The 23,593-nt window shown below is 36.9% G+C and overlaps 1 protein-coding gene across 1 annotated transcript; it reads left to right on the top strand.

The window, feature by feature from the left end:
* Positions 1-4,712: 4,712 nt before the first annotated feature.
* LOC131145955 (uncharacterized) lies at positions 4,713-22,192 on the top strand. Its single transcript, XM_058095131.1, has 5 exons — positions 4,713-5,000; positions 10,867-10,919; positions 11,422-11,586; positions 20,025-20,126; positions 21,753-22,192. The coding sequence occupies exons 1-5, from the start codon at positions 4,796-4,798 to the stop codon at positions 21,885-21,887; spliced, it is 660 nt and encodes a 219-aa protein (XP_057951114.1). The 5' UTR covers positions 4,713-4,795; the 3' UTR covers positions 21,888-22,192.
* Positions 22,193-23,593: the final 1,401 nt, after the last annotated feature.

Genomic DNA, 23,593 nt, shown 5'->3' with positions numbered 1-23,593 from the left:
AAATATCATAAAGGGAAATTTTGCATTATGACAAGAAATTTTTTAAACTAAAACTCTTTATGTCTTGCCTTAGTATTTATATATAAATATAAATATATCTTTTTAAATTGCATTACCCGTTCAGTAATTACATGTAAAAGTGCATGCTAACCAGTTAGACCGATTCTATACTCAAACTTACATTTAGTTATCATATGCCACGTGTTCTGAACTCCATTTGTTTGTGGGTCTTATGTATTGGTTAAACTGCAATGGTTTGAAGATAATTCTGGTCTATACATGTTAATATGTCTTTTTAATCTTTTAATGACCAGTTTTAATGTTATATGTGCTTAATTGCTATACTTTTCAAACATGTATAAATTTTCATGCCCAAAATTTTTAAATTAAAAAGGGGGAGTAAAATTTTTAAATAGGGGAGTTCATTTTTTAAGCTATAATGCTTATAATGCTCATATGGTTTTAAAACTTAGCCCTTTTACTAATAACAAAAAGGGGGAGAATGTTTTCTTAGCAAAATGGAAATTATTTGGAATTTTGTAAAGGGATTAAATATTTAAGCTGCAAGCATCATGTATTTGTGCCTTAAATGTCAAAACTCCATGCATTCATTTGAAGTGTTTTCTTTCGCGAATTTGTTCGTTCTACAATGTTTATTTTTTTTAAGTTATGCATATTGGTAGGGGTAGCCTTTTCAGACTTAACCCATTTTGCTCGTGTGTGTTTGTCATCATCAAGAAAGGGGAGATTGTTGACTTTTTTAGTCCGATTCATGTTTTGATACTGACAAAGCATAAGGATCTTACGTGTTTTTAAGTGCTTGAATAGGTTTATAGTTTGGCACGCAAATAAGACAAAGGGAAGATGGAAGCCTAAAGATCTTAAAGCCTACATTATCTGGCGTATTTCATGGAAGACAAAAAAGCAAAGAAGATTTTATTCATTTGTAATACATTTTATTTTAAAATTTGGTCTATAATAATGCATGTCATGCATGATGTGAATGGAAGCTCAATGATGACCATAAACCGACCTTAGGGAACCAACGTTTTCACGAAAAATCTTTCACATGATTTGCTGAATACTTATAAAGGTTTTAAAAATAAAATTGAGGTAAAAAAAAAACGGGGCTAAATCTTAGGTTTTAAGTAACCTCGGTCGATCGGCCCTTTAGCGTTAAAATCATCTTAGCCGACCGACCCTAAGGTTTGCCTATTTATGAAGCCTCGGCCAACCAACCCTTCTAGCTTTTAATATGGCCAGCCGATCAACCTTCTACATTGGTCGTATTTTGAAATGACAGCCGACCGGCCACTTCAGTGTTAAAAAGGCCCAGCTGATTGGCCTCCAAGAACCGGAAAATCGGCCTTAAGACCAGTCGATCGAACCTATGAAGGTTCGGAATCGCCCTTGGCTCGGCCAACCAGCACCTTCCACAGTTGACCGAACCTTACTTGAAATTCAAAATTGTTGTGTGATGTCAACCAACCGACGCTAGTACTGGTTGACCGAACATCTCAGGTTCCGATATTTTTTAGAGCTAAAAATAGATTTATTTTTAATTAAACAAAATTGAAATGACCTCCATGTCCCCAAAACGGTCATATTTTCTGAAAAACTATAATTACCCCCTTCATTACTCATTTTTGGGACTAATGCTTAAATTATAATCTCTCCCAAAATTTTGTGCTTATTGTTTATACTCTCTTACTCTCTTTTATTTCAAAATCATTTTTAAGAGAGTATTTGATTGCTTCCTTTACTTCTTTCACTTGCAAGTTCTTTGCATAAGAATGTTTTTGAAAAGGAACATTTATTTTGGGCATTCATTCTTTGTAAAGTATTATACTCTCACTTGTCTTTATTTGTTGAAAACTATTTTTGAGAGTTTAGCTAGTGGTTTTCCCATTGCATTTTATTCATAAATATTTCTTGGGAAAAACTCTCCATTTGCTTGTGAATCTTTGAATTCTTGTTGCAAGATTCAAAGGCTTGTATTGTGGTTATTGGAAAAATATTTTTGGCAAGCAAAAGCCCTAATATCTCTAATACCTCATTTATGAAAAATATTTTGGAGATATCATTTGAGAGTTCTTGAGATCTTTGAAAAACATATACTTAATATCTCATTTTCATCAAAGATCATATATATTTTATTTGGACAAAAACTGCTTAAAAACAAAACCCTAGGTTCTCCTGCACTTTCATTGAAAAATATCTTTGGGAAAATATTTTTCTAAGGTTTAATCTTTGAGGTATTTTATCATAAACATCATTCTCAAAGATTGCAAATTTAACTTGAAAAATACACAGACTCTACTGAACTTTAACTCACATCATACGAGAGTGCATTTGTGCTTACTGTTGTACATTATCTACTTAGTTTAGAAGCAATTTATTTGTACAAAAATTTTATTGAATGTTTGTTGTATTCTCGGCGTGTGATCGTTGGAAGAGGAAGACACTGGCCTGTAACGTGCATCGGATTGGCTCAGACCCGGTTAAGAAAGTTAGGATTTACATCATCCTGTAAAGTGTGCATTGAATTGACTCAGACCTGGTTAGGAAAGTTAGGATTTGCACTAGCCTATAAGGTGTGCATCGAATTGGTTCAGACCCGGTTAGGAGAATTATGAGCATCGTCCTATAAGGTGTAGTTGTATAGGTTGGGCTCAGCCCTATAATGTGAGTTGGAGTTTCCCTTGCCTAGTAAGGAGAGTGTGTTATAAACAGTAACGCTCCACCCGTAAGTGAGCATTAGTGGAATCCTCTCACTCGTTAGCTAGAGGCAGGGACGTAGGCACGGTTGCCAAACCTCAATAACATATTATGTGTCACTCTTTCCCTTACTCTCTTTACATTCTAGTATTTGCATGTTTATATTAATTTGTTCAAATTATTGCTTGAATTTTCATTTATGTTTGATTGGGGAATATTATACTTGTGCAGATTAATTAAGTTTTCATATATTTGCTGAATTGATAATTAATTAGATAGATCTTAAGTTGAGTAATACTGTTGTTATCAAATTTAACATAGGAAGAAATTTTAAAATATTCAATTCACCCTCTTCTTAGGATTACACCAATTACATCATTATTTTACGTCTATCCTTACCTCTTTTAAGTCAATTAAACTTGAGCGACACAACACTAGGGATTTCATAGAACGATAATATTAGTGCAGCACAAGAAATGATTTTATTTTAAATTTATACAAATTTAAATTTAAGATCTAAAATTTATACGTTTGAATTTAAGTTACATGCTCAAAAATATTTCGATGTGGGCTGGTTAGGATGACCAAAAAAAGGTGTGAAGTCTTTGTGTGAATATTTGTTATTATTATTATTATTGTTTGAAAACTAATTGCACCATTGAATTATGCTCAGTTGGTCTTTTTTGTGTCTTAGGAGCTGAATGTGATTTTCATAAAAATTGTTTGTTCTCATTGAGAAAAGGAATTAGGAAGAAAAAGTCAATAGTAAAAAAATTGTAAAGTATTTGAAAATATTTAAAATGATAAAAAAATGTAATTAATGTATTAATGATTTTGTAATTTGTAATATTTGAAATAAATTAAGGGTGACAATAAAATATAGTAGTTTGTTGGGAAAAAAGTTAGGCATTTTTAGTTGTTGAAAATAGTTTCTATTTTTCATTTTAAATATTTATATTTATATTTTATAATTTGAAACAGAATATTATATAAAAAAATTGTGAATAGTTATATTTTAATATTTCAAAACCAAATTATGACAATATATCAGTATATTATTTTATATCTAAACTTCATTAAGATTATAAATATTATTTCACATATTATGTACAATGCACTTAATATATATATATATATATATATTAGTATGTGTATATATAATTAAGCAATTACAAAATATTTTGAACCAAGAGGATTTGTGTAGTTGAATAATAAAGTAAAATTCAATTAAGTAAAATTCAATAAATGGATTCAACCCTAACCTCATATTAAATAACAACAAATTAACCAAATTAACCTCAAATTAAATAACAGCAAATTAGCACATTAAATATAACAAATAATATATAGCAAATTAATAAATTCAAAATCAAATACAAATAAAGAATGAAACCCTAACCTCAAATTGGGGGTTTCCGGATGCAGAATCCAAATAAAAAAATCTTTCAAACCAAATACTAATTTATGAATGCAAATAATAAATCTTCCAATCAAACTATCGAATCCTTGAATGAAACCAACAATTGAAAGAGTCATTAACCAAAGTGTTTAGGGCTTTGACATACCTCTTCTCCCTTTTTTTATATCTTCCTCCCTCAAACGTTCAGCTGCTACGAGCTATGGTCCTCCTCCCTCCCTCCAACGATCACCTGCTACAAGTCCAATCTCCAACTTACGACTGCTATCCTCTCTTCTCTGCCACTGCCCCCTTCTCTTTGCAAGTTTGCAAGGAATTGAGGAAGGAGACCAACCGGTTTATTTCCCAACCTAATCTTGACACTGCCCTCTACTCTCTGTAAGTTCACAAGTGAGGAGGAAGGAGACCAACTGGTTCATTTCCTAACAAAATCTCATTGGATGGTCCAGTAAGTTTTATTTAAATCTCATTGACCATTTAGCGAGATTTGAGACGCATCAAAATGGAAAAATTTGGTCCAATCACATTATTATTTAATATTTTATTAAAAAATAAAATCAAAAATGGCAAAAAGCCCAAATGAAAGAGCTCCTAAATACGTTTCCTTAGACTCTCTCTCCTCTCGCCTCTCTCCTCTTTCCCTGCTTCGATCTCAATTACATGGACTACGACTTCAGGAACAGAGGAGGCTCACCGTACGATTCACAGATCCCCATGTACAGACCAACCACGTCGTCTTCCCCCTCCCCCCATCCGATGTACGCTCCCTCCCTCTACCCTCGGGTCGGTCAACCGGCTCACGGCGTCGCTCCACCCCTCGGCCGCACCGCCCCCTATCACCAGACCTCTTCTCCCTCCTCTTCTTGTAAGTTTCAGCTCTCATGTTTCCCGTCGCGCTCTGTTTGATTCCCGAGAAAACGCAGGAAAATGAGAAAGAATCAAAATTCTGATCCGCCAGTTAACTTTCTGTTCATCACCTTAATTGGGTTTTTTTTTTTTTAAATTATTTTTGAGTTAGGTTATTTTCGTCTGCAAGTAATAAAATATTGTTTGTGGCGTTCCTCTAACTAATTTGCATTTTAGATGAAGCGAATTGTTTTGTTTTTTAATCATTTTATTCGTGATTTTAAGTCAGTCAGGAAAAATGATTATAAATATTTTGGTGTGATAAAACTAGAGCAAAAAGAAACAAGAGGGAAATAAAGAACAAAAGAGCAAATAATGAATTGCTATTGATGTATTTTTACGAGCTCTATACAACCCCTTATTTATGCATGTAAATGGGGAGCATAAAATTAAATCTAATTAGTCTACACGCTCCTCTCCATATTTAGATGTATTCGTTGACTTCTCTTAAATAGGAAGTTCATGTAATATTAGTCCCAAATTTACTTGATACTTGTCGTGATGTTGGGCAAGATTGTTGCCTTGAAGTACGGCCTTCCTCAACACTCCCCCTTAAGTTGACATGAATATTTATGACACTCAACTTACTGAGTAAGTAATTAAATTGTGCGAATCCTAGATCTTTGGTAAAAAAATCAGCGGGTTGCTGACTTGTATGCATGTAGACTGTTTGAATGATGTCATTTTGGAGTTTTTCTCGAACCACATGACAGTCTATCTCAATATGCTTGGTTCGTTCATGGAACATTGGATTTAAAGCTATGTGTATAGCGGCCTTGTTATCACAGTACAGTCTGACTGGTTGAGAATGCATTACTTCAAGATCTGAGAGTAAAACTTTTAATCAAATAACCTCACATGTAAAGACCATAGACCTATATTCTACTTCGGTCGAGGAGCATGAAACTGTTGTTTGTTTCTTGGTCTTCTAGGAAATGGGTGATTTTTCGAGTAAGATGCAATACCCAGTGACTGATCGTCTAGTGTCCTTGCAGCGTGCCCAATTTGCATCACAGTATGCACGGAGCTTGATTTCACTAGAAGCAAATAAGAAAATCCCTTGACTTGGAGATTTTTTAAGGTACCGTAGAACCCTATGTGTTGCATCCAAGTTTGGTATTCGTGGCTTGTCCATAAACTAACTTAGTACATGCACTAATTAGGCTAAGTCCGGTTTTGTGATGGCCAGATTAGTCTTCCAACAAGTCGCCTATATGATGAAGGATTTGAGATGAGTATGCCCTCATTCTCGTTGAGTGCGATATTTTGATCAATGGGAAAGTTTCCAGGCTTACCTCCAAGGAAGTCTGTATCTTCTAATATCTCGAGTGCATACTTTCTTTGAGATAGAAATATTCCTTTGGCTGAACGAGTCATTTCGATCCCCAAAAAAGTATTTGAGGATTTCTAGATCTTAGAGTTTGAAATGATCGCCTAGGTATTTCTTGACCTCATTGACCTGTCCCAAATTGTTTCCAGCAATAGTAATATCATACACATAGGCTAAAATGACAATGAAATTGCCCGTATGGGATTTGACAAAGAGTGAATAATCTGCCTTGGATTGTTTGTATCCTGCATCAATGAGAGTGGATGAAAGTTTGGCATACCATTGCCTCAAAGCTTGTTTGAAACCATACAAACACTTAACGAGCTTGTAAACTCTAGTCTCCCCCTTTTGTCCGAACCCCGGAGGAAGCTGCATATAGACTTCTTCATCAAGATCGTCATAGAGAAAAGCACTGTTGACATCGAGTTGATGGAGGTGCCAGTTGTGAGTGGAAGTAAGAGCCAAAATGGTACGAACAGTGGTCATTTTAGTAACCGAAGCAAATGTCTCGGTGTAGTCAATGTCTTCTTGTTGGCTGTAACCCTAGGCAACTAGGAGAGCCTTGTACTGTTCAATGGATCCATCAAGGTTGTATTTGATCTTATATACTTATTTGCAGCCAATGGGTTTCTTGCCAAGAGGGAGAGGAGTAAGATGCCAAGTTTTGTTGAACTCGAGGGCATCAATTTTAGCACGGATGGCAATACGCCAGTTGGGATCGGTCATGGCCTGAAGAAATGACTAGGGTTCTTTGGCAAAAGAGAGGGTTGTGTTGAAAGCACGGTGAGAAGGAGATAAGTGAGAATAAGATAGAAAATCAGTGAGAGAATAAGGAGTACCTGACGAACAGACCACTGCATAGTCAGATGATTGAGCAGGCCGAGATGGTAGAGCTTGTTCCACATGAAAATCTTGCAAGTATGTCGGTGGTTGAGTAGGACAACTAGATTGTCGAGGTGGTGGAGGAGAGGGTAAAGCAGTGGATGGGATGGATGAGAGGTAGGCGGTGAGGAAAAAGATGGTGACAAAGATGGAATTTCTGTGATGTGGTCAATAGAGGGAATAGGACAAGGTAGGACTGGTTTCGTGGGCTCAAGAGTAGATGATGCAAAAAGGAAGAAATCTTTATGAAAGAGAACATCTCGAGACACAAAGATTTTATGTGTTGCAAGGTTATAAAGTCGGTATCCCTTTTGACCATATGGATAACCAAGAAAAGCACACTGATTTTCTCTTGGATTGAACTTAGATGGGTTTTGCGAGTGAGTGGAAGCAAAGCATAAGCATCCAAAAACTCATAGGTGACTGTATGCATGTTTGACATTATGCAATCTCTCATAAGGAGACAAACCACCAAAAATAGGAGAAGGGGTTCGATTAATGAGATAAGTTATGGTAAGAATGGCATCCCCCCAAAAGTGTTTAGGCATATAGGCTTGAAAAATTAATGCATAGGCAACATTAAGAAGGTGACAGTGTTTGCATTCAACTACTCCATTTTGTTGAGGAGTGTTGACGCAACTGGTTTGATGTATGATGCCTTTGGGGGCATAGAATGAGGGCATGTCAAACTTAGGACCATTATCACTTTGGATGATTTTTATGGTGGTGGAGAATTGGTTTTCAACAAGGTGAATGAAGGATTGCAAGAGATAGCGAGTGTCAGATTTGTGGCGCATTAAGTAAACCCAGGTACAGCGGGTATAATCATCAACAATGGTGAGAAAATAGTGCGCACCAATAGTGGAAAGGACACGATGGCTCCCCCAAATATCAACATGCAATAGGTCAAAAGGTTTAAGAGAAGAAATGGAACTATATGGAAAAGGTGCACGAATCTGTTTAGCCAATGGACAAATTAAACATGATTTTGAATTGAAACTACAAATTTTTGGGAATTTATTGGAAAGAAAAGACAAATTTTTATTTGATAGATGATCCAAACAACGGTGCCAAAGTTGGGAAGTGGACGTGGATGTAGCCACCTAACAACAAGCATTCCTGGTGTAGGTGAAGTGGTATAGGCTGTCCCACTCAATTCCCATCCCAATCATAAGGACATTGTCTAAAATAAGATTGGAAGAAAAGTGAACTGATCTAATATGAGTAACGGTGGCAAGAGAGTCATATGGTAATTGAACAGTACGACCATGTACTAGAAAAGATTGGGTTAGAGCAGTGGGTGAGCAAACAATATAATCAGTTGCGCCACTGTCAAGAAGCCATAAAATATCATTATTGGACTTACCTGACGAAGAAGATTTGACACTACCTACTTGGTGTGCATGGATTGAGAGGGAACGAAGTTGTTAAGAATGGTCAGAAGCTGCTGACACTATTCAGGAGTGAAAGGAAGGCTACTGGTAGATGGATTGGAAGAAGCTTGATGAGCACTATGCTTCGGACCCTGATTGGGCTTAGAGTTACAAGGTTCTGGAGGGAAGCCATAGATGTGATAGCATCGATCCACAGTATGCCCCTCTTTGCCACAGTGAGTACATTTGAGAGACTTCCTAAGTGGACCGAGACGTCCTTCCTTTCGTGGCTGATAGTTGGTTACGGCAGAGCAATACCTTCAACAGATGGGGCAGACAGAATGCTGCGATGGCGTTCTTCTGGAAGCACAAGGGCATAGGTGCGGTTGAAGTGGGAAGTGGATCAATAAGAAGTATCTGCCCACGGATCGCAGTGTAGGAATCGTTGAGTCCCATGAAAAATTTCAAGACATGATCTAGTTCTTGCTGTGTGGGAGTCTCCTCGCGTGCACTGCAGGTACAGGTAGACGTCCCTTGAACTGCGCGTAACTCATCCCACAAACCCTTCAATTTGGCAAAGTATGCATTAATTGATTAAAATCCTTGAACAAGATTATTAATATCTTGTTGAATCTTGTATAAGTGAGGGCCATTGACTTGGGAGTATCGATCTTTCAGATCGTCCAATATGGCATGGGCAGTTTCACAATAGGTAACACTATTAGAAATCTCTTTCGAAATGAGATTGAGAAGCCAAGAAATTACCATAACATTGCATCATCTCCATTGTGAGTGTTCTGAGGATTGGGAAGATGGTGAAGGTAGCGTGCCATCAATGAAGCAGATTTTGTTCTTCACTTGGAGTGCGAGAATCATCGCACGGCTCCATGTGGAATAATTGTCCTCCGTGAGCGGTGGAGAAACCAAAATCAGTCCAAGGTGATCTGATTGTTGGAGGCATAAGTGATGATTAGGATCATCATATTTTTCCACCTTGGTTTCCTCTTCAGCCATGAGAAGTGAACCTGTTTTTTTTTTTTTTTTTTGAAAATACGGATCAGGTTAGACCGGACTAGGGTGTGATCTGGACTTGTGATGCGGGTCAAATATGGGGCGCGGGTCTGTTTTGTGACACGGGCTGGGCTTAAATTAGATTTTGTTGGCTAAAATAAAATGTGCAGCCCAAAGAGAAATGGAATGGAGTGACCGTGTGCAGGGACTGGGTTTTAGCTTAGGAAAAACAGCCCAAAACCCACCTTCTTCAACCTTGAACAAAGGCAATATGCAGGTTGTGCACCCCAATTGTTCGACAAAATACTCAATGAAAACGGAAATCAAATTGAATTGATTGATCGAACCAAGTGAAAAATAGAGAGCATCAGAATAATTCCACAATCAAGAGTAGTGGAATTTTGAAAAATAAAACCCACACTCAAGGTTTGACAATAAAGTTGATGTGAGAAGATATGAGAAATACAACCTCTGTTTTGTGGTATTCAAAAATAGAGGAACGAAACCGAGGAGAATCATCCTCAAACAAAAGTTTTACCTCTCAAGGATCGATTTGCTCTGATACCATGATAAAACTAGAGCAAAAAGAAACGAGAGGGAAATAAAGAACAAAAGAGAGCAAAGAATGAATTACTATTGATATTTTTTTACAAGCTCTATACAACCCGTATTTATACATTTAAATGGGGAACATAAAATTGAATGTAAATAATCTACGCGCTCCTGTCCATATTTAGATGATTCGCTGACTTCTCTTAAATAGGAAGTTCACGTAGTATCAGTCCCCAATTTGCTTGATACTTGCCGTGATGTTAGGCAAGATTGTTGCCATGAAGTACGATCTTCCTCAACATGGCGCACTGATTAATCGTTCAGGGTTATCTTTTTACTCATCTTATTAAAAGAAGCGTATCGTTTTGACTTTAATAACTTAACACATTGTTTTCTTATCAGTAAGGAAAAACTGATTAAAGGATTTTTTTAATACACTTGTTGGTCATTTATTGGAATCTTTAACTCATTTTTCTATTAAAAGAAGGCTTTTTTTTTAAAAAAAAAATTAATAATATTATCCATAATTTCAGCTCCGTTTAGGAAACAACGATTAAAGCATTATGGTACACTTTTTAATCAATTGATATTCATAGGGTGTTTTTGGATCATACGTTTGATTTCATTGCATGATGTTTCATAAGTGAAGCTAATTTTCGTTTGAAAATGATTTGCAGCAGGATTGGGCATCAGGATTGCAATTAAACCAGAATATAGGATAACTCCCCCGGTATGGTTTTGAACCTTGTACTTATTGGATTATTTTGGGATGCCACAATTTGAGCTGCCTTGGTTGATGATCCTTGTCTAGGATTGCTTTAAATTAATTGATTTTGTACAGGATTATTTTCATTTTTATGTTGTTTGATTACCTTTTAATAACTTGCACTATGTCGAGTCTGAGGGTAACCAGAAAGCAAGTAAATTTCGTATTTGTATATTGAAGTTGCACTTGCTCTAGAATGATCGGCTTTGCTAGAATTTTGTAATTTATTTTATTCCAATATGAGTTCATTATGTAAAATTGGTTTTACTTAACATATTTATAAAATCTTTGTTCTTTGTTAGTTATAAACTTTCTTTCTTCTTCCTCATTTTTTTTTCTCTTTGGCCAATTAATCACTAAAGGTAAAAGAATCATTTCTGATTGTTTCTTGCTCATATATGTGTGTAAGTCTATTATGTTGTCTGTTTTGATTTTTAGATTTTCATTTTAATTGCTCTCTTTGAAGCCTCAAATGTCACCTCACTTTGGAGATATTCCTCGGAGCAATTTCCAGTTTGACTTTGAATTTGAGAGGAAGATACTGGTTGAAGCAGAGAAGGATAGCCAGAATTGGAGCAGGCTTGGGTTGGAAAACCTTCCTTCTAGAACCACAGAGCCGGCATCTTCATTGGTATACATTTTCCCTTCCAGCACTTCTCTTTTTTCTTATTTGTTATGGCTCAGGACTTTTACTTTTGACCTGGTTTATTTGCTCCATTTAACTTGGAACCTCTATTGATGCTAGAACTGTTAGCTTCTGAATTTTAAATCATGAGAAATGTAGTGCAGTTTTGTGTTTAGATTGACCTTACATTTGGGAGCATTGATTTCGGACCTTGGATTTGGACAAACTTTAATATAATTTTGCATTATATCTTATTCAAATTCAAGGCTTCTTCAAACATACGGTGAAAGTTCTTGCTGAAATTGAATGGTGAAGTCTTCAGTACTTCAAGGGGGGAGGAGATTACAATGTTGGTAGTAGTGTGATGAGAAAAGCACAGAAGATTGGGATTTTTGAAGGGGCGTCAGCTAGCAATCTTCTTCCGGCATGTAGAGTCCTCTGATGGTTGGATTGAAAAGAAATTTTGGAGGCTAAGGTTTTGGGGGGTTCTGCTTTTGATGGTATAGGAGGTGCTGAGAAAAACTTGCTCAAAAGACATGTTTGAAAGAGGGGGACATGACCGGAATTTCAAAAAAGTTCAGAACTTCTTTCTAGTTTCTTTAATTTTTTTTAAAAAATGTAGAATTGGTGATGATGACGGACAGAGATAGAAAGAAATAGAGAGGGAGATGGAAAGAATTAAGAAGAAGAGGAGGAGGAGGAGGAACAGAATGGGACTCATGGGAGAAGAGAAGAAAACAAAAAGAGGTTTTAGATAGAACATAGGAGAAAGAAAGAGAACAAAGGGACAAAATTAAAAATCAGAGGGTGATTTGAGAGAATTATGGTAGAGAATTAGGGGAAAAGGAGAAAAGAAGAGACGGAGAAGATGAACAGAAGAAGAAGTGGGCAGATACTGCTGGGCAGCAGGGGATTAGGATTTGGGAACAGAATAGAGGATTAGAACCAGAGAAAAATTAGAAGAAAGAAGAAGAGACGAGGAAGGAAAAAAGACAAAATAAGAGGAGAAGAGAGGGGGAAATGGGGGATTGAAGTGGATGAATAAATATTGATAGTGGGCTCTGATACCAAAAGATGCAGGGGCAGCATAAATGATCTGCAGCCATGAGAGATAGAAGGGAGGGAAGGGGAAGAAGGAAAAAGAGAGGAGAGAGGAGATACAAGGGGAAAAACTCACTTCGCTTCAAAATCAATTCAACAAAAACTACCTACAACATGGCTTTCACACTAATTATAAGAAAGCCTCTTCACATGAAATTACAAATATACTGCTAACATGCACACATATTACAAACAAGCCTCCAAATACACATAATCATATACTAATTAAAATAAACACACAATTAACTACTAACTAAACCCAACAATCCCTTGACCTAGTTCTTAATCATTCTCCAACAAGGATCGTCCCAAAGGTCTTGCTTCTTGTCCTACATCACAATGTCATTTAAAGTTTCTTGGTTTGAAGTTTTTCTTTTTTATTTGTTAGTTGTTTTGAGGAATCAAAGGATGTCTCACACTCTTGTAATTTTTATTTTTCTCTTTCTTATCTCTAATTAAAATCTTCTTTATTAAAAATGGACAAGATGAGAGAAATTGGTATAAGATGATTTGGCATGTGTTACACCACAAAATGGTAGGTTACTAAACTATGATGTTATTCTTATGAGTAGAATGCAGTGTGACTAGTGTGCTTTGGGTCGCTTAAAGAGCTAATTTTGAATTCAAATAAGGGGTTCATAAACGGAGGAAAAAGAGTTTTGATCCCACTGAACGGAGGAAAAAGCAATTTAAGAGAAAAAAAGCTCGCCCCTACCCGCTTTTTCCCTCTAAAGCCGTTCGCTCCACTCATTTTAGCATTTATAATCAGACCTGGCTGAACTGGGAACGACATAGATCAAAGGGTCGTTCATTAGCCCTACTAGTATAGCACAAAAAAAAGAGGGATTGATTTCAACCTGAAGGCCTTGATTTTGTTTGAATCTGATGCCTTTGTTCATCCTCTTGTCTTGGTTGTCCGTGTAACGAGATGATTGGGAAATCTCCTTGAATAAAACCCTAAATGATGATTGAGCTTTAGAGTGAACCCTGCTGAATTCCCTAGTAGAAATGAGGAAGATGGTTTCCAAGATGGAGACTGGACTGGTCTCCTCTCCAAGGTTTGAGATCACTAAATAGCTAAGTGGGCTAGTCCATGAGAAGTAGGCGATGATCCCTCAAATGGTTCTTCTTTCCCCTTCTCAGGATCGAGGCTGCTCCCAAGCAAGCTTGTCAAACTTTCAAAAGTATACAACACCCATCTACCGTAAAAGATAAAAAATCTTATTCCTATGCACAATCAAACGCCCAAATTTTCCCTAACACCCCAAACTGATAGATCATTTAACACCAACCATGGGAAATCTTGCTTTGTGCTCCAAAGACTCAATAGAGTTTCGGTGAATTGTTTTTCCATGATTCCCAAATTAATCCTGGGCAATATGAAATCCCTTACCAAGTTACCCAATGCTTCTACTTTCCCTACTGAAAAAACATTTTGATGCTAGAGATGAATACATAGCTTGTTGGAATAAAATGTGCATGCGGAGTTACATGTTTGTGTAGGTGTTAAGATCCTAGGGTTTTATCATGGAGAAATTGGGGAAATTTTAACAAGGGAAAATAGTAAGAGAAAATGAGGTTTGATCACTTTGAGGGGATCTGCCTCCAAATTAGCTAAAAGCTATGAATTATGTTATTGCTTGGATGGAAAACCTTCTTAGGGTTACGTATATATAGGGTATTACTCCTATTAGGAATGTAAAATATCCCAATTGATTTGAGAATCCTAACACATTAAATAAGAATCCTAACATTAAATAATCTTAACATTAAATAAATTTGATTGGGAATCATAATAGATTAACAAATTGATTTGAGAAATGAGAATCCTATCATTGAATAGAAAATCACAATTGATTTAGGAATCCTAACATTCTCGCCTCCTTCTAATCAACCTTGTCTTCAAGGGTGAGCAGTAATAAACTCTAGGAATCTCTCCTCCAAGGATTTATAAGTTTCCCAAGTTGCATCTTTAGATGGTAAGTGAGACCAGTGAACTAAAACTTCTATTATGTCTCCACTTCTATGTTTGACCACTCGGCAACCCAAAATTGCTTTGGGCTGCACTTGAACCTCACCCATAGGTGCAACATTAGGCAAGTGGCGCTGCTTAGTAACTTGCTCCCCTAAGTTCTTTTCAAGGCAAGAGACATGTAAAACTGGACGTACCTTAGAACCTGTTGGTAAGCGAAGACGATAAGCAATAGGGCCTATATGTTTTAGGATCTTAGAAGGCCTGTAGAATTGAGGAGACAACTTCATTGAAGAACGAACAGTCACAAATCTGTATAGGGCTGTAGCCTGAGAAAGACCCAATTTCCCACTGAGAATTCCCTTTTGCTATGGTGTTTATCAGATTGCTGTTTCATATGAGCTTGAGCTGCAACAAGATTTTCCTTGAGGAGCTGAAGCTGTTTGTCTCAGTCATATAACTCCTTGTCAACTTGATCAACTCTGGATGATCTAGCTGAATACCTAGCTAGAACAGGAGGGACACGATCATAAACAACCTCAAATAGAGTCAACTTGATGGAGGAATGATCAGTGGTATTACATCACCATTCCGCCCATGGGAGCCATCGCACCCAACCCTTTAGTTTGTTGCTAGCAAAGCAACAAAGATAAGTTTGCAAGAACATCTTAACAACTTCAGTTTGCCCATCTAATTGTGGATGATATGCGGTGCTCATATTCAATTGTGTTTCTTGCAAACGGAAAAGCTCTTACCAAAAGTTGTTGGTAAAGACTTTGTCACAATCATTGGCAATAGACTGAGGAATTCCATGCAACTTGACAATATTCTCAGCAAAATTACAACACTTATGGTAGTATAAGGGTGAGTTATGGCACAACAATGAGCATATTTTGTGAGATTGTCCACAACAACAAAAATAGTAGACTTACCATGAGAAGATGGTAGTCTCTCAATGAAATCCAAGGAGATATCAGTCCAAGCTTCTTCTGGAATAGGAAGAGGCTATAGAAAGCCTAGACTCGCCACAGTTTCCCCTTTCTGTCATTGACAAACATCACATTATGCCACAAGATTTTTGATTTCACGCTTCATTCCCTTCCAATAAAATAACTGAGGAAATGCACTTGTAGGTTCTAAGAAAACCAAAGTGACTTGCAACCGGTGATGCGTGTAATTCTTGCAAAATAGTTTGCTTGTGGGTTAAATTAGACACTAATATAATCCTCCCTTTATACGGTAAGTTTAAAGAGTCCCAAAGGTAAGGAGGGACTGAAGTTGGCTTTTTTTTGTAGCTTTTGGACAATACCTCTAGTTTTCAGATTTTGCCACCATTCCTTCCTAATTGTTCAAGAGTAGTACATGCAGGTACCGAAATAGCTATAAGTTCAACTTGTTTAGGAAGTCGTGAGAGTGCATCTGCCACCTCACTCTTAGTCCCTTTGTTGTAAGTAATCTTATAGTCATAGCCCAACAACTTTGTAACCCACATTTGTTGTTCCATGGAAGAGATTCGTTGTTCCAAAAAATACTTTAGACTTTTATGATCAATTCAGATTTGGAAATGCCAACCAATTAAATATAATCTCCACTTTGTAACTGCATGCACTATGGCTAGATTCTCTTTGTCATAAACAGACATGCCGATGTGGGATGGAGAAAAAGCCTTACTAGTAAAAGCAATGGAGCATTTGTCTTGCATTAAAACTGCACCAATGCCAGCTATTGATGCATTAGACTCGATGATGAACACCTTGTTGAAATTTGGCAGGGCAAGAACTAGTGTGGTGGATATTGCGTGCTTAAGCTTGACAAAGGATTGTTCAGCTTCCTCACTCCATTTGAATGCATCCTTTTTTTAGTAGAGCCGTCAGTGGAGCGCAAGTCTTTCTATCATCCTTGACAAACTTGCGGTAGGAACCAGTTAACCCCCAAAATCCTCGCAACATTTTGATTGTTTGCGGAATAGGTTAGTTTGTCATCACTTGTATTTTAGAAGAGTGAACTGAAACGCCTTAGGAAACAGTATGCCCAAGGTATTCCACATGTGATCGAGCAAAACTACATTTAGATTTCTCAACAAACAGATCATACTCATGAAGAGTGGTGAGTACAATTCGCAAATGACCTAAATGATCTTTCAAGAGATGAGCTATATATCAGAATATCATTAAAAAATATGAGAACAAATTCACTTAGGTAAGGTCGGAAAATGTCATTCATGAGACTTTAGAAGGTTGAAGGCATATTGGTTAACCCAAAAGGCATAGCTAAGAACTCATAATGGCCATCGTGAGTTCTAAACACAGTCTTCTGAATGTCATCCTTGTGCACTCAAATTTGATGAGAGCCTAATCTCAAGTCAAGTTTGGTGAATTGTTGGGCACCTCCCAACTCATCTAACAATTCATCGACAACAGGGATAGGATATTTATCCTTCACAGTGTTCTTGTTCAGTGCTCGATAATCAACACACATCCACCAAGAGCCATCTTTCTTCATCACCAATAAGATAGGAGAAGAATATAGATTGACACTTGGTTAAATTATGCCTGCATCTACTAGCTTTTCTATTTTTGCTTTCTAAAAATAAGGATAGCGATAAGGACAGACATTAGTAGGGACACTACTGGCAATAAAGGAATATGGTGATCATGTGTTCATTGAGGTGGTAATCCTTGTGACTCTACGAATAGGTTAGAAAATTCTGAAATAAGAGAGTCTAGCCCTTCATGTTGGCCAAATTGATGTTGTAACTCTAGTGGTCAAAGTTGTACCTAGCAACCATGTTACTGCTTTTTAAGAAGCTTCTCCATACGATGGCTTGAATCTTTAGTGACATTACCACAATGTTTGCCTTTAAGAGTCACTCTCTAGCCATTAACAGTGAACTTCAACCAGTTTAGAAAAATTCCAAGCTATATCACCTAAAATCCTTAACCATTCAATACCTAAAACCACTTCATAGTCTTCTAGTGGCAGCAAAAAGAAATCAATATACAAGCCATGGTTTTGCATAGTAAGTTTAACCTTCGAACACTTGCTCTGACATGTCAAGGTCCTTACATCTACAACCTTCACATCAAACTTTTCACATTGCTCTACAAGATAGGCTAGCCGGTTTTCAATTTTAGTGTTCATAAAATTGTTAGTGCTACCCGTATCAATTAAGATAGTAACAGTTCGACATTTTAGGAAGCCACTAATTTTCATGATTGAGGTTTAGCTTAACCAGCTAAAGCATGAAAAGTGATAACTTCTTGATCTGAATAAAGGGGGTCATCCTCAACCTCTTCCGGCTCCTCCATTGGTTCAATCATCAATAGTGGTCCCTTTTTACAACAGTGCCTTCTATGCCACTTTTCATCACTATGTCAGCACAAAACTTTTGTCATTCTCTCTTTAAGTTCCTCCTAAGTCAATTGTTTGGCAAAAAGATTGTGAGGAGTAGGTGGTGTGATAGTGCTACTGACATTCTACTTGCTAATGGTCTTGTTGGAGTTACATCATTCTTCTCCCAGCTTCTCTTCTTCTAACCATGCAAAGGAAATTGCAGCAGTCGTAGTTCATGGCCGACGTACTTTGACCTCATGCCGAATGTCAGGTAGTTGACCTTCAATAAAAGTACTGATGAGTTGGCTTTCATTCCAATCTTAGCCCTATTTAATAGCTGCTCAAATCGTATCTGGTACTCCAAGACATGCTAGTATGGCATATTTTAGCAAGCTCTCCATTGATATTCTCATATCCAGTGAGCCCAAATTGGACAAGTAACCTAGAAACAAATTCTGCCTATGAAGGCATTCCATAAGGAGCTTTAAACCAGTCATACTATTGAATAGCATTGCCATCCAGACTAATAAAAGCAATCTCAACTTTAGATGTTTCTAGAGTGTGGTGAAAGTTAAAGTATTTTTCAGCCCTAGAAACCCAATTGGTAGGGTCATCACTATCCCATTAAGGAAATTCCACTTTCATACGAGAAGGACCACAATCTCGCTCTCCTTGGTAACCTCCTTCACACATGTATGGCTGCTCCCTATGATTAGCTGATGTAGAGGCATCATCTTCTCTCTCTTTGTTGGAAAATCTAATGAATAGTTTAGTGAGCGATTCTTTGATCTCTTCAAATTAAAACATAAACATATTGCCAAGTTTAGCCTTTAGCCTAGCTTCCATCTAGGATTCTACTGAATTTTTCTGAGCCATTGCGTATGAGTGAAGATCAAGAATTCCAAGAGCTTGCTTTTGTTGGCGGGTTAACAACATCCACCAGAATGCCAGTTTTGATACCAAAAGATAAGACCGTAGGGTTTTATTGTGGAGAAATTGGGGAAATTTTAATAAGGGAAAATAGTAAAAGAAAATAGGGTTTGATCACTTCGAGGGAATCTGCCTCCAAATGAGCCAAAGGCTATGAATTATGTTATTGCTTGAATGGAAAAGCCCTGTAAGGTTACATATATATATATATATATATATATATATGGTAGGGAAACTTACTCTTATTAGGAATGTAAAATATCCCAATCCAAGTCCTTAATAGACTCAATCCCACTTGATTTTGGAATCCTAACACATTAAATAAAAATCTTAACATTAAATAATCCTAACATTAAATAGAATTCATTGGAAATCATAATAGATTAATTAGAAATCCCAATTGATTTGGGAATTCTAATAGTAGGATGGATGTTGTGGTTAATTTCAGCAGGTCTTTGCTCCCTTGGAGTATCAGGTGTGTTTGAACTTGGTATTTGAGGGCAAGTTTCTGTTTTTGCCTCCACAAAATTCGAACAAAAATCAGTCTTTGGAATTTCAGCATTTGAGAAACCAAATATAGTTTTAAATTGGCTAAAAGTTGTGCTACAGATGTATTACTGTATAAAAGAATTATGGCGGCTTTGTCAACAAGGGTTGACTTGTTAGTAGATGAAAATTCGAAAATGAGAAAGGGAAAGAGGACAGAGACAGCCGTTGCCAATTTTTAGGCTATAGGTTAAATCGAGAGATATAAATTTTCTCTGTTTCATTGTGGGAAGAGGGTGGAGGGGAAAAAAGAGAGAGAGAGAGAAGAAAGTAGACAGATAGCATTCCATTATAGTGCAGCAGCTCTACTATGTTGTCTGGTTATCAGATGAAGCCATTCAATTTCTGGCAGACTCATCATTTAATTTGCATTTCATTAACTGTTAGAAACAAAATGAGCAATGATAACATGTTGTACATACCCTTAGTAATATATTATTTGTGACATCATTGTTGTTTTAAAATAATATTGATGACTTGATGCATTTTAGTATGATTTTTTTTTTCCCGAATAGATTTTCGCTGTTAAGGTAAAATTGATACCATTTGGTTGTCATTGTAGGGCTCTGTTGCAGATCCTGTAGTGAGCAAATACATTGCATCTGGGCTTAACCGAGAAGCTGTTCCCCTTGCAGTTGCAAATTATGGGGACAATCCAACCAAGGTATTCAGTTGTTTCTTACTTATGTGTAGCCTTTCATTATAATAATCAAATATTTCGAGATGCTCAAAGATTATAACTGCAGTATATTTGCCTACAATACTCCATTCTAGCTTCCTTGGGCACGATCTTATGAGAATTAAATGGAGAATATGGTGCTTGATTGAATGGTAGTGCAAAAAGATGACATAGTCAACCAAAAGTTGTTGGCATCATGGCTTAGTTGTAACCTGTTTCAACTTCTTGGTTGCATCTGTGCATTAAATTCGTTATGGACTATTCCCTCACAGTGAATACTGTTTTTTTTTTTTTTTTCAAAATAATTGTATGGTATTATTAAATTAGTTTATTTTTATGATGAAATTTGTTTATAGTCTTCGGGCATGGATTGACTGCATCTGTGCACAGTAGTTGGTGATGGATCCTGCCCTTGTATTTCCTCTTCAACCCCCCCGCCCCCCCCACCTTGTACACATGTTGGGTGTGCGTGTGTACATGTATAGCATGCTATTAATTGATTTTATGATGGCAAGTGTTTGGAGTCCCCAGGCACTTAGTTAACTGCTTAAACTGTGCATGATGTTATGAGCACATCGTATTTATGACATTTTTGCTCTGGCCTCTTGAATTTTATTTTTTCCTGCCTGGCTAGTTAATTGATGGCTGGGGCATCAACGTGGGATTTATGAGGAAACCTCAGCCTGGAGGCCCCTACTCTCTTTAATCAACTTAATTGGATTTATCAAAAGGATGCATTCTTCCTTCCATTTCCGTAACATTCCAATATAGAAATCCATTATGCTGCATGGAGCAATTAGGAGATGACAGCTTTGTGATAAATGATGGTAAAATTGCTAATGTTTCCATCCAAGAAAACCCGTAAATAATCAATTTAATTGGATTTGTCATAGACAGCATGTTCTCCCTTGCATTTTCTTCAGTGTTCCAAGATAGAAATCCATTATGCTGCATGGAACAATCAAGGAATGGCAGCTTTGTGACCAATGATGATAAAAATTTGTAATGTTTTCATGTCAAAAAACCTCTAATAATCTAGTACCATTGATTTTGCTAGTGTCTTGCCCTCTTCAATTAGTGGCTTCAGTCCATATGATATGCCTAATGCTATGAATGGCTTGAGCAAATTCAGGAGACATTCAAAAACATCTCATAATTTTCAAAATATGTTTTTTCCTAGATTGAGTGGAATGGCAGAATAGGGTTCATATGGCTGAGCCACCAAGCCACCACACGAGACTTAAGCCTTACTTGCTTCTGCTGCTAATTCTAACATATAAATTGACTCATTGAAAGAACATGGATATTGGAGTTACCCACTGGCTTTGTAGTTGGACCATTTGCACACATAAGTTGGCATCTGGGTAGAAATCAATGTCCGGTGATCTGTTGCTCAGGTTTTGTGTTATGAAATTTCTTTATACTTCAATTTAGTTGCACAAAACATCTGTGTGCTTGCATGCAGTGTTGGAGAATTTATTCTATTTATTTTTTCATTTTAGCTGGATAAGCCCCACTGCTTGCACATACCAGTACCAGATGCTGTCCCACTTGCTAGGCATTTTGATTGTCTTCTGATTTTTTGACAAACAATTATTTTCTGTTCTTCAGGTGCAGGAATTTGTTAAGGGCTTTACTCTTCTGCGGGAAATGGGGTTCTCATCAACTAATGTTGCTGAAGCCCTAGTAACTTATGAGAATGACACTGACAAGGCACTGGCACATTTCCTCAACACTTCATCCTGAGATCCCAGGAATGGATGGTTATAGAGTAGTGTTTAAAAGTGGTGGTATTGTACAAACAGTTGTGTATTGTTGTATCCAGTGTTAATAACTCCAATTATCTGATTGTGAAGACTTGTTGCCAAGAAAAGAGAGAGATTGACTCTTGTCACAGCTTTCGTAGACATTGAAGTTTACCCATCAAAGACCTTCTGAAACCTTAGAATAGAGGCTGCTGGAAATGGAATTATCAACACATGTTTATTATTGTCATATCAATGGATATTATGTAACTAAAATATATTTACTGGTTATTAGATCCTTCCAAACTGGCCATTGCAGGCTGATTGGCAGCTCTGATTCTTGTTTGTTACTGTAATTGGCAGATGGTCATGGTAAGGCCTGAAGTTCCTTTTTTCACCACTGGGCATGGCCGTCCAAACAGAAGAGCAATTGGTCAATTTGTCCAGTTAAAACCATTCCAGTTTGGAGGTATGCCTTTGGCAGGAGGAAAGTAACGGAGAAAGAAAAGCTGCAAGATAGAAACATGTAGCTATAGATTAATAGAAAAAGAAACATGGAGCTATAGATTAATTGGTCCAATTACCATCCTGGACACCGTTTGTTAGGAGGAAAGAAACAGGGGGAAAAAAAAAAAAGTGGAAAGTAAACTTATCTTTGTGGTTTGGTTAGGAGAAAAGAAATGATTTTAAGAACTGGAAGGCTTAATTTGATATTTTGATCCTTCTCTGTATTAAAATTTTCTCACTAACAAATGGGGGGAAAATTGGTTTTACGTGCTTTTCTTCCTTCTCTGCAAGCACACAATGATTAGTCGAATGCTCAAAGTCAACCACCTCCTGGAGCATTATTGCAGTTAATCCCATGATATAGTAGTCTTAACAAACAAAAATGTCGATCATTATGGTTGTCAATGTAGTGATCCAAAAAATTATGATATTTAAATAATAATAAAGAGAGAAGGAATTTAAAAAGGGGGCATAACAGATCCTCACGTTTGTCGACGACGTGACATATTGCGCTCGTCAATGAGAAGATACCAAGAGGCTATTTTTTTTTTTTAATTTTGAATTTCGTCGACGAGAAATTGTATTCGTCGACGAACTTCCTTCATGACCTCGTCAACGAACTAACGTGGCTCATCAACGAAGGCCAGTGTATAGCCCTAAACGCGATTTTTCAGCTGATTTTTCGTGCAGAAACCCTTCTCTCTCTCTCTCCTCTTCGGTTTCCACTCCTCTCTAAGTTTATGGGCCGAATTTTCACCAGTTCGACGATCTGAGGCCACCACAACACTCTTGGGAGAGTTCTCTTCAAAACTACTGGAGTGGATCGTTGGTGGGACTAGTTTGGATTCCATCCCAAACTCAGGGTAAGGCTTTTATTTAGTATTTGGTCTTCCCTATAGTTGTAGAAAATGCAGTGCGCATAGAAATATTGAATTTCTATTCTGGGAAATGTTATTTTCAGGGTGTTGAACGGGAACCCTGCAAGTACAGGATTAGTTGTTGTAGGGGCTTTTTAGAAATCATGTAAGGGGATAAACTAAGTCAGAATTTTTATGAAAATATATTATTCATTATTCAGCAATTATTTTCAGATGAATATATATGTTATAAAATTATGTTGGGAATAATGTTGTTGAACAAAATGTGATTAGTAACTCCTTTGTGTGGCATGAGTAAAATTTATTATGGAAATGTTATGAT

The sequence above is a fragment of the Malania oleifera genome, chromosome 13, assembly GCF_029873635.1.
Source record: "Malania oleifera isolate guangnan ecotype guangnan chromosome 13, ASM2987363v1, whole genome shotgun sequence".
In the NCBI taxonomy this organism is placed as follows: Eukaryota; Viridiplantae; Streptophyta; class Magnoliopsida; order Santalales; family Ximeniaceae; genus Malania; species Malania oleifera.
The sequence above is the reverse complement of the archived record's forward strand: the minus strand, read 5'-3'. Positions and strand labels throughout refer to the sequence as shown.